The sequence below is a fragment of the Chlorocebus sabaeus genome, chromosome 2, assembly GCF_047675955.1.
Source record: "Chlorocebus sabaeus isolate Y175 chromosome 2, mChlSab1.0.hap1, whole genome shotgun sequence".
Classification (NCBI taxonomy): Eukaryota; Metazoa; Chordata; class Mammalia; order Primates; family Cercopithecidae; genus Chlorocebus; species Chlorocebus sabaeus.
The window spans coordinates 9,938,380-9,950,550 of NC_132905.1; the positions used below are offsets into that span (position 1 = coordinate 9,938,380).

Here is a 12,171-nt window from a genome sequence, read left to right on the forward strand (position 1 = left end):
ATCAATATAAACCCCAATTAATTACAAAGCACCAAAAATCTAAAATTTAAAAAAAAAAAACACACTAAACATTTCTTTCTGCACATCTTTCGGTTTCTAAGATGTTCTTCTGTGGTTCTGCCCTGTTTGTATAAAGGGCACATGTTTAAACATTACCCACTCTTTTACTCAAATCTCTGATATTAATAGGTATGTAAAAAATATGTTAAATATGTATGTTTAAATATAATATGTAACATATTTAAATAAAATATATACATATATATTTTGAAGTCTGTGACAAAGCTTTAGTTGTGAAATAAGCAAGGACGCAGGACTGTACATCTTTTTGTCGTGCTTTCCCCATCATTAGACAGCAATTAAAATCAGACAGAAACAACATGACACAACTGTTAAATTTTCTTATGTGAAAATTGCAACAACAAATACTCTAAATAATATAGAAACAGGAAAGATTGCTTAACTGATTTTAATGACACGAAGCTCCTAGACTTGATATAATCGTTATGCAAAATACATAGGTGAATACTGTCTTCTTTTAAAAATATAAAATAAATAAGCAGACATGTGAAAATAGGCAAGTTTCCATTAAATAAATGAAAATTAAAAAAAAAAGGTTTTGCTTTCCATGTCATTTGAAGAAGGAAAATTATCATTTTAAACAATATTCAAGTTTATTAAACAAATAAAAAAATATTATAAAATGTTTAACTTTCATCAGCTTCAAGGTTTATGTTGCTCCCAAATTTTGCATACAACTGAACTTTCAAATCTGCTAACACCCGCTGAATTGATTCCACTCTGGATTCTAAGGCATCAATTTCTTCTTGCAAATTTTTCTGGAAAAAAAATAATTTAAATTAATTCTATTCAATTGGATGATTTCTGAGCATCTGTGTCTGAAATAATATTTGGGAAGAATTTTAGGTCAAGAACCTTCTAAACTTGGACAGACAGCTAAGTAACACTGATAATTAGGTCTAAATGTCTGACTGCGGGCATTTTTAATTCATGGTCCATACTTGCTTATCACAGACTAAATCAAGCTTGTTTTCTCAGTTTCTGCTAATCCAAAAAATAGTAAAAAATTAATTTCTAAATTATTTTCTAATAAAGAAGCAAATACAAAGACTTCTATAAACAGTTTATCCTGGGCCTGCTGGCTTCTAACCCAGCTTTTTCCAACAACAAAAATAACTATGAGACTACAGGAAATGATAGAAACTCACACCACCAACCACCAATAATGAAGAATAACAACTTATGATCCAAATCTGGCAGAAATTTGCACTGACTTTGAGACCTCTGGGGCTACACTTTGGAAAAGAGTGGTAAAAAGTGCCTCATTTGTAAGACAGAGCAGCTTTGCCCAGTGAAAAGTCAGATATTTTTCTAAGTATTTGAGGTGATAGACATGTTAACTACCTTGATTTAATTATTCACATTGTATTAATAAATTATAACATCACGTTTTACCCCATAAATTTATACAATTATAAATTGTCAATTCATAATTAAAAATACAATTCCAAAGGACAATTCTCTCTACCTACCTATCTATAGATACTTAGCCTCTTCAATTCTAAAACCAGTTTTGTAATGTTAATGCTTCCCTCATTAATAGATTAAATGTTAACATATATTCTTTGTTAAAAAAAAAAAAAAAGTCATAAGTTCCTTCCTGGCTAGGATCAAAACAATTTTTTTCCCTAAACATGACAAAAAAATATGAAATCATACAAACCAAATACCCACTAACATTAGAAACAAAAGAATATCTAATATTGACAGTGTTGCTGTTTTAGAAATCTAGCCAATGGTTCTCAAAGGGTGGCCCCCAGACCAGTATCAGGGACAAAATCACCTGGGAACTTGTCAGAAATACACACTCTGGGGCCCTTACCTCAGCCCTCCTGAAAGAACTTCTTTGGGTTGGGCCCAGCAATCTGAATTTTTAACAAGCCCTGTGGGTGATTGTGATTTTTATGTGTGCTAAAAGTTTGAGAATCACTGTTACAAAACAAGAAATAGAAATAAGACATATGGCTGCTAGAAAGGGATAAATTCTAAATTTCTATACCAAGAAACCCTGGTTAATAAGTAAAATAAGACACTAGAAAGTTATTTTAATATCACAAGTCCAATCATCTCTCTCTTTTCCAAAAATCTCTGAAGGCTCCTCTTTGCTCTGGGACGGGAGTGGGCAAACTATAGCCCACAGGCCAAATCTAGCCTGAAGCTTGTTTCTGTCAAGTTTTATTGGAACACAGCCATGCAGATTGACTCATCTTGCTTTCATACCAATTACGGCAGAGGCCGTGCAGCCCACAAAACCTAATATGTATATTTCTGGCCCTTCACAGAAAGTTTGCTGACCCCTGCTAAGACAAAGTACAATTTCTTCAACTCAACTGACTGGAGTTCTCCAAGATGTGGCCACAATTTCAGGTGCTCCCAAATCTCCAGCAAATACATCTTCTTGCAGGTCTATGTTTGCACCACCGTCATCCTATGGCCGTTTATACATGCTGCTTCTCACGACTAGAACACCCTCCGCCCCTTTCTGGCTAATAGCCACATATTCCTCAGCTGCCATCTGAGCACTTTCCCTGGGAGCCCTTCCCTGACCCTTGATGTCCAGATTAGTATAGATTCCTCTTCCTATGTTCTTAAAGCCACGTCTATCCTCATACCACTTTCTGCTCATTATCAGTTTTGTTTACTTTTCTTTCTTTCTATCTAGACTGTATGCTCCATGCAGGCAAGGGCTAGGCAGGTTTTGTTGTCCCCAATTATCCCCAGTACACGGCAGAACCTGATACAGAGTAAGCACTCAATTCATTCACTCTAGAATTCTAGAATGAACAAATGAGTAAAAAATAAAGGTTCAGCCGGGTGAGGTGGCTCACGCCTGTAATCCCAGCACTCTGGGAGGCCGAGGCAGGTGGATCACAAGGTCAGGAGTTCGAGACCAGTCTGCCCAACACGGTGAAACCCTGTCTCTACTAAAAGTACAAAAATTAGCTGGGCGTGGTGGCGGGCGCCTGTAATCCCAGCTACTCGGGAGGCTGAGGCAGGAGAATTGTTTGAACCCAGGAGGCAGACGTTGCAGTGAGCCGAGATTGCGCCATTGCACTCCAGCCTGGGTGACAGGGTAAGACTCCACCTCAAACACTAAAAAATTAATAAATCAAGGTTCAGTATCTATCTGTGCATGGGGCAGGGGATTCACAATAGCCACAAAAACCATGAACTATCTGGGAATACTTCCAAATATTTTTTAAATGGTTAAACAAATAAAAAGAACAAAAATCACAAAATTTGACCAAGAAGAAAAGATTTAAACATAAGGGAGACATACAACATGCCTGCATAGAAAGACCCAGGAGTAAATGATAGTTCTTCCCCAGATTTACTAAATGTGGGTTTCATTCATACGAAGTTTTGCTTTTTATGATATTTGAAGAAGAGAGACTATCATTTTCAGCAATCAGGTTAATTAGCAAAAGCATTAGGAAAGGTTTAATTGCCGTCAGCTTCTCATAGACAATGTGACTGTCCCTCCCATATAGTTAGAAGGCATGTGAACTGAAAATTTCATACCATGTATCAAATGTCTCAGATACTATCAGAGAACTCATATGCTGACCCAGTAATTATACTTCTCTATCTCCTCACAACAATTTTCTAAATGTGAACAAAGATTTATGTAGAAGAATGCTCACAGTAACATTACTACAGCAAAATACTGGAAACAAATGAATGCTAACAATAAGACCCGTGACCCCAGTTGATAACCATCAACATGATATTAAACAGTCATCAAAAACGATGTTTTGAAAAGGCCCGTGTGCCTGGCTCAGAGCAGGCTCCCAGTAAGTATCTGCTGGACAAACAAACATTCAACGAAACCGCAAAAATGCTCCTCCTGGAACATGAACTGTCCAAACTGGGAAGCAAACTACATGGAGAGAGGCAGAGAGAACATAAAAGAAATACAGGAAGATGTTTACCATGAATGGTTACCTCTGGGTAGAGTTACAGGGGATTTTGCTTTTCTGCTTCAATATATGCTATACCTTCTAAATACTTTGTTCTAAGCAAGGTTCTGGAGTCAGAAGACCACTGTCTGTCACTTTGAATAAATCCTGTAACCTCTCTAAGCCTCTATTCTTTGTCCCTAAATTGGGATAACAGGTCATTGTTAGGATTCAATAAGATCCTGCTGGCAAAGCATTCAGAGCATGTCTGGGACTTAACAAGGCAGGAAGTATTAGCTATCGCTAGCATCCACTATTTCCCTACATCTACAATGACATGTTCTTTATAATGATATAAATTCTCATTTCAGAATTAACTTTGAACATACCTTTGCTTCTTCTAACATTTCTTGTGTTTCTTCTTGAGAATGGCTAATGAAGACATCACCAATTTGATAAGGTATCATTAAGCAGTCATCATCTGCAAGCATGATGTCATCACAAGCATCTTCTAGGTTTTGGAGTTGTTTCTATAAATGCAAAATGGCAAAGAAAATGTATCCAAAGTTCTCTGATAGAGGCTAAAGGCCAATTGTAATTTGGGGACAGCAACTCTCTGAAGGACCCTCTCACAAAGGTATGATTACATTAGAATTTCTAAGACTTTAATTTGTAACTTTTTAGAGGACATTTCACAAGCAAGCACCTAGAGCTATCTAACGCATTGTCCTCTGGATATTTTCAGATTGCTATACGCACCCTGTGGTGGACAGCAGGCACCTATGGTCACTCAGAATTTCTTCTATTTTAACAATTTTCAACTTTGTGAATTCTGCCCTCCTACAAAAACAAAACCAAAAATCCAACCTACATTTCTCAGCCTTGCTTGCTGATAGGGTGCAAGTAAATCATGCTGGTAATGAATGCTCTGCCAGCATGCATAAGTGATAATAACTTCAATTCCACCAGTCAAATGCACTTGAGCCAGATTTCAACTCAAGGGAGACAACTGGACACGGGCCCCGATTTACAGGGGTAGGTGGCACTGGCAGCAGCAGCTTGGTGTTCCTAGGTCTGCAAGAGTGGCTTCCTCATTGGGAAGACAGCTGACTCTGGGATCAGTGAAGGCAACAACAGCTGCTCCATCGCCAGCCAAGTTCTCCAAGACTTGTTCCTGGACCCTCGGTCTAGACTCAAGTTCCTCAACAATTCTGTAAGTTATTGCATATCCCTTTTAAAAAATGACTTTCTGCTTAACTAGAGTGAATCGCATTATTCATCTGCAACAAAGAGCCCAGAGAAATATATATTCACTTGTTAACTGAGTTCAGTTTTAGTAGCTATAGTACAAAAAAATTTTATTCTTCTAATAATTATTTTCAATACCTTTTTTACTTCTATTTCTTCCTTCAGCTCTGTGATTCTACTTGTATTCCGTGCAAATTTGTTTATCTTTTGTTGATCTTCGAAAGTAACATTCACATCTTCTGCAGCCTGAAAAAAGTGCTTAAGTTTTTGTAAAATTTTAATGGAGAAGTTATAAGTTAGCTTTTTATATTTCTCAACAATAACTCAATAAGCTACTTGCACTCATACAGTCAAGAATTACATGAAGTACAGAATTTAACAAATGCCTTATTCTTTGCTACACTAGCTTAAGGTTTGTTCATAAATCTATAAACTTTTCTGATACTCTATAAAATATTTCCTAAGCTATAAAAAATTGCAGATATAAAGAACAATTAATAAGTCCTTTTAAAAGGAAAGAAAAAAGCCAACTTTTGGCCCAGAGCAGACTTTCTCAAGTTGGAGCATTCTTTCATTAAGATGACCCAGGGAACAAAAAGTCACGCGGTCAAATATATTGGTAAATGTCTCAGAGTAGTGTTTTTTTTCCTTAGAGCTAAAACTTGCATGAGCTTACTGGCTAAAGGGTCACTGTACATTTCAGTGGCTATATTCCATTCATAGCAAAAATTATGTCTATAATGTAGGATCTGTTTAAATGTCTTAATAAGGTCTACTTCACTAAAAAATGAAGAAAATTGAATGTTTAGTATTTAAAAATTAATATTTAATGTGATTAAATTTACAAATTTGCAAATAAAGAGTACTTGGATAACATAAAGTACCCATTAAATAATAAAAAAAATAGGTAACACTGATTGAGTTTACTATGTGCCAAAACTTCCTATAAGTACTTTATTATCTCTGCTAATCCTCCAATCCATTTTATTAAGGAGGATCACCAGTACCATTTCACAGACTGAGAAACTGAGGTACACTTTATATAATGTGCCCAAAGCCACACAGCCAATAGGTGGTGGAGCTTGATTTCAACCCAGGGAGTCTGGCTCCAGAGGTCGGACAGGTCCACGCATTCTCGGAAACTGAATGCGAACAGGGGTCTGTGTGAATGTGCACGTGTGTGTGTGAGTGTGTACACAGGCTTAGGAACATTTGGAAGAGGCAGCAGGATGTCTGCTTTCATCAGATTTTCAAGGAGATACCATATATTTTTAAAAAAATAAAGCTAAAAAATAAAACCAGACTCTCCTTAGGGTTTCCCTTCCATTTATAACATGAAAACCAGAGCACCTGATTCTAGTTTAAAGGAGGAAAGATACTTGTGTGTGTATAAAAATAGTTCATACTGAAGAACTACTTTTGGTTCTTTCGCAATAACAGTAATGAGCTCACAACATCCAGGTCCATCCCTGACCTGGTCTCTCGTGACCATCGACTTAAAGTATGCGACCTTTTATTTCTCAGAGGTTGAAAGGCCGTGTCAAGCAATACAGAGCTCAGTGGTCAGAATATCACATAGCCCTCCCCTTTGTCAGGCTCTCATTCCACCTCAACAATCCAGAAGACAGCCAGAAAAAATTCTTTACATCACACTCTGTCTAGCTTTGAGTGTTCAACCGTATGCATAATTTTGATGAATATGGAAGTTGGGGAACACTGAGCTACACTCAAGAAACCAAGTCTATATCTTGGCACACAAATCATTTTGCCTAAGTGAGAACTGTCAGTTCCCTATGCAAACAGACAGCGAAGAATTCTGAACAGTTCCTGTTTGCCTGAAGAGCAGATGCCATTTGGTTAAATACTGAACCCCTGAAAACCTTAGCAGGTACTTAGAGATGCATTTGTCACAGTGAGGGCTCAACAGAGCCAGTCACATGGACAGATCCAGTGCAGGACTGCCTGGCACATAACTGAGGCTAATACATGGTTTCTGAATCTGAACCTAAATCATGCTTGATCAAACTCATAAACACATAGTTTCCAAAATGTGGTAGAGAGAATTTGGCTATTTGCTTTCTGTCTTTCCAAAGCAGGTATTTCCTGTTGTAGCCCCACCAAACCACAGCCATCAGCACAGACCTGGCCCCTGGTATCCAGATCCTTCTGGTGGTTTTTCCACTGGGGTTAGGGGCTAAAGTTGATGTGTGAGTCAAATACACTGCATGCCGCCCATGAAGTGCTGTTTACAGCAGAAGGTAAGATGTCAGCACCTCTGATGGCTAACAGAGGCTTCTGTTTTAGTCTCACTGTCCTAGAATATTCTTACATTTCTTGAAGCTGCATTTTGGCAAGAAGTGGGTAATTTTATTTATTTATTTATTTATTTATTTATTTATTTTTTGAGACAGTCTTACTCTGTCAGCCAGGCTGAAGTGCAATAGCATGATCTCGGCTCACTGCAACCTCCGCTTCCTGGGTTCAAGCCATTCCCCTGCCTCAGTCTCCCAAGTAGCTGAGATTACATACACATGCCACCACACCCAGCTAATTTTTGTATTTTTAGTAGAGAAGGGGTTTCACCATGTTAGCCAGGCTGGTCTTGAACTCCTAACCTCAGGTGATCCGCCAGGCTCTGCCTCCCAAAGTGCTGGGATTACAGGCGTGAGCCACCACGCCCAGCCAGAAGTGGGTAATTCTTAACTAGGGGAGGGTCAATGGACATTGACAGGTCAATTTAACCCAAGACTGTATGAAAAATGGAATATATAGTATGTGCATTCTTCTGGAAGGTCTTCATATCCTATAGTATCTGAGGCAGCACACAGAGTGGTGGAAAGAGTCAGGCTGGAATCCAATCCAAGCAAACAGGAATCTTGGGCAAATTACCCAATTCTTTGGAACCACCTCAGGTTTCTCATCTGTAAAAAGAAGCTAGTTCCTACCTTATAGGGTTGATAAAATGAACATGTGGGAGAAAGCCTGATGATGGAGTCAGTCAAATTATAGCTAAGCATTTTATATCCTGAATATTGCTTATCAAAAATCATTACAAAGAACAGATCCAGATCTAGAAGGAAATTCTGCTAGGCCAAAGAGAAATACACCTGCTCAAGATCCAAGGTAAAAATTAAAATTCCCCGGGCCCTTTTCTTGAGAACTAGTATCTTACGGGATTAGAGGAGGAAACAGAACCATACTCGGTCATGCCACACACCAAGTCTAGGTATTACTCGGAGTCTGCATGGACAGCTGGGTCCCTAGAAATAAATTCTGGTCAATTTCAGTCTTTTATTTTTACTTTTAAAAACATATCTACCAAGTCTGTATGATGTCAACTTTTGCTTTGTATTTGTACTCAACTTCCTTTTTTTTGGTTTTTGTTTCTGAGATGAGTCTCGCTCTGTCGCCAGGCTGGAGTGCAGTGGCGTGATCTTGGCTCACTGCGACCTCCACCTCCTGGGTTCAAGCAATTCTCGTGCCTCAGCCTCCTGAGTAGCTGGGACTACAGGCGCACGCCACCATGCCCAGCTAATTTTTGTATTCAACTTTCATCCATGCAGTAGTTTATTTAACAATTACTGTTTCCTATATGCCATGACAAGAGAGCCACTATCCCACCTGGCAAGCATACATCCTGGTGGAGGAAGAGAAGAAAACAAGATGAACGAGATAATGTTTGATGGTGACAAATGTGATAATGAAAATAAAATACCTTAGGAGAAGAAAGTTTTGGGGGCCTGGGGAGTGAAGGAGGCTTCTTTAGATAAAGGTCAAAGGTAGCCTCTCTGAGGAAAGGACATTTGTATGTAGGATAATCAACAGAAATCAAAGTGCAGATCTCTTACGGTCAAGAACTGGATGTTAGAAGGCAGAACTTTAGAGATGAGAGTACTGGATCATCTCATCTAAACATTCTCCCCAGCAAAATCATGACCAGTTGAGAGATAACGATCTGTTACAAATGTAAAGTACTCCAGATTGTACATGATTTGCTTTTCATTAAACTCAAAGCGCTATCTCTCTCTGTTTCACTCTCACTCACTGGCATACACGTATGTTTTCTCCCAGTGAGGGCAAAGGGGAAAAGCGTACATGTAAGATAATCTATCGGGAATTGTTCATAACACTGGAAACATCTACAGGAGGACATTACATCTATCATGTGACTCTTAAAGGCTTCAAAGTTAGTGAAGATCTTTTATATTTTGGCCACCACCTACCCTTCTATAAGTTCTTTTCCCATCATGGCTCAAACTCTCTTCCCCTGATTATCTGCCATCGGGCCTTCCTTGTATTAAATGTACTCAGAGTCTCTGCAGATACTCCTCTCTAGAATGCTTCGTTCCCTATCCAACTCTCCCTTCCTTTCCTTACATAATCTCACAGATCTCAACTTAAATGGCACTTTCCCAGGAAAGCCTTCTCTGATCTCAAAACAGACCTCATTTTGGCCCTCATTTCATAAGTACTTTTCCTTCACAGTTCTCATCAGAGAAACTACTTTTCTGTGTGACTATGTGAGTAATGCCTGCCTCTGTCCTGGAACACACGTTCTTTGGGGCTATAAGAACAAGGGGAGAAGAACTTCCTCACTGGTCACTGCAGTTGTCTGCACTTAAAACTGAGACTATGCCATATTACATGCCCCCAAAAATTTACTGAATCAATGAAAGGGAAAAAAAAAAAGTTGGTTATTAGAAATTTTGCAATCAAAATCCAGCGTTCAAATCATTCTTCTGCCATTTCCTGTTTGACCATTTACTTCACCTCTCTGCACTTCAGTTTCCATACTTATAAAACGGAGTGAACCACAACTAGTATCTTCCAAGGAATTAAAGGCCATACCTAACACCAGAGGGCCCAATAGGTGAAGTGAATCTCACTAAGTTTCATACTGTTTTGAATCACCACGGCCCTGGACCCTACTCTGGGACTCAGTAAGAATTTTTGGATGGCAGAATAGTAGGGTGAGCAACACATCTTGAGTTGGCTGGGGCGTTCCCAGTTTTGGCAGTCCCTCAATTTCATATAAAAGGGGGCAATGGGTCACCCTACACCAGGCACAGATGGCATAGACTATGTGGTACTGGATGAGGGTAAAGCAAAGAAAGTTCTAATGTGGTCTTAAAAGTGGAATGAACGCAAATCCCGCCAGCCAAGAGATTCTCATCGAAGACCCCCTATAGCAGTTTAAAACACAGACTCTGGAGTCAGAATGCCTGTGTTTAAATGCTAGCTTTGCCTCCGTGCTTGTTTTCTCATTTGTTAAATAAGAACAAAAACAGTATCTCCCCTAAAGTACATAAGATAAACAATACACCCCCCCCAAAAAAAAAGTACAGCTATACCTAGCACACTGTAAAGCTCCCCAAATTGTTAGTCGTTATTTCCTTCCCCCTCTCCACTTTTCTTTTTCTTCTGTCTAGCTATCTTTACACATCTGGGAAGCCACGGGATTATAAACCCCACATGGAAGTTTAGCCTGCTTAGTGGTTACATAGGTGTGCTTTGAGAAAAACCAAACCAAACCTGAGTTCGAACTCCAGCTCAGCTTCTTACTAGCTGAGTCACTTTGGGGCCCCTAACTGCTCTGTGTCTAAGTTTCTCTATCTGCAAAGTGCGGAGGAACCCATTGCACTTGCTGAGTTGCGGGGCGGAAAACAGATAAAGCGCCGGTTGCTGGGCCGGCAGATCGTCCGTCTTCAATAAATACTAGTTTTAGCCTGGAGAACTCGGGGGCATAGAGCGTGGACATGGGCAGCTCTGGGTTGGATACGGGGGCTCTGGGGCCTGATAATCCGGGGATGCAGGAACCTGCTGTCCCCCTTATGAGCTGCGTAACCTGAGGCAGGTGACTTCCCATCTCTGGGCCTCAGTTTCCTCACCGGTAACCACGGTCCCAGCAGCAGCTACCCATAACCAATGAGGCTAATGCGATCATGCCGGTGCAACGCCCGAGTCAAGGCCAACCACACTCAACGAGACCTTCGACTTCCCACACGTTAGGGTCGAGGCTAGGGCTGCAGGTTCCTCAGACTCCCCGGGGGCACCCTCGGCATCGCGGGAGGCGGCCCACGGCCCTCCGAGGCTCCCGGCCCCAGCCCCGGCGCCCCGCCTCGGCTGGCCAGGTGCCTAGGAAAACGCTCAGGCGGCCAGGCGGGGGCAGGCCTTGCCGCGGGGCCGCTCTCAGGGCCTCGGCCTCGGCCTCGGGTCCCACGCCGGGCTTCAGAGCTGCGCACCCCCAGCATCCCGCGCCCCGACCCCCGCGGCCGAGATTCGGCGCCGCCCGAGCATCCAGAGCCCCGAGCGCCCCACTCACCGCCTTCTTCATGGTGGCCGCCATCTTGGGACTGGACTACGGCACGCGGCGGGGAGGGCCGCAATGGCGCGCTTCGTCCCCGAGCGTTCTCTCGCTCCCGGTCGGCCCAGAACTCCCCGCAGAAATACAACACTGTCTCCACATTCCCTCCTCTTGGACTTTTGGCTAATGATTCCAAACGGCTGGGACGTAGGGAGGAAATGTGACCTGGAAAGACTTGGTACATGCCAATTAAAGGGACAAGCAACCCCCGTGGGCCGCCATAAACACGGGGGTGTGGCGAACGGCTCCGGCCGCAGGCAGCAGGGTGCGCGTCCGAGGCTCAGCGCGGCGGGGCCCAGCTGGGGCAGGATCAAAGGGGACGCTGGGGCGATTTTTCTCCATCCGTCCCACAGACTTGCATTGAGAAAGCTGACCTACCTGTAAAAGAGCTAGGAACGAATGGCGTTGGCAAATAGGGTGTTGACTTACGTGCCATGATAATTCAGGTGGTGTAAAGGAGGAGGCGCTCCTATCTTTTAATGTAGTTTTTTTTAAAATTTAGATTCAGGGGGTATGTGTGCAGGTTTATTACACGGATATATTGCATAGTGCTAAGGTTTGGGTTTCTAATGATCCCGT

General features: G+C 41.3%; 1 protein-coding gene across 1 annotated transcript; it reads right to left on the minus strand.

Annotated features, from left to right (window-relative positions):
• Nucleotides 1–453: 453 nt before the first annotated feature.
• On the minus strand, nt 454–11,831 carry PFDN4 (prefoldin subunit 4). The gene is made up of 4 exons (XM_008013618.3): nt 11,551–11,831; nt 5,367–5,474; nt 4,370–4,510; nt 454–839 (listed from the first exon to the last, which is right to left on the minus strand). The coding sequence occupies exons 1-4, from the start codon at nt 11,572–11,574 to the stop codon at nt 708–710; spliced, it is 405 nt and encodes a 134-aa protein (XP_008011809.1). The 5' UTR covers nt 11,575–11,831; the 3' UTR covers nt 454–707.
• Nucleotides 11,832–12,171: the final 340 nt, after the last annotated feature.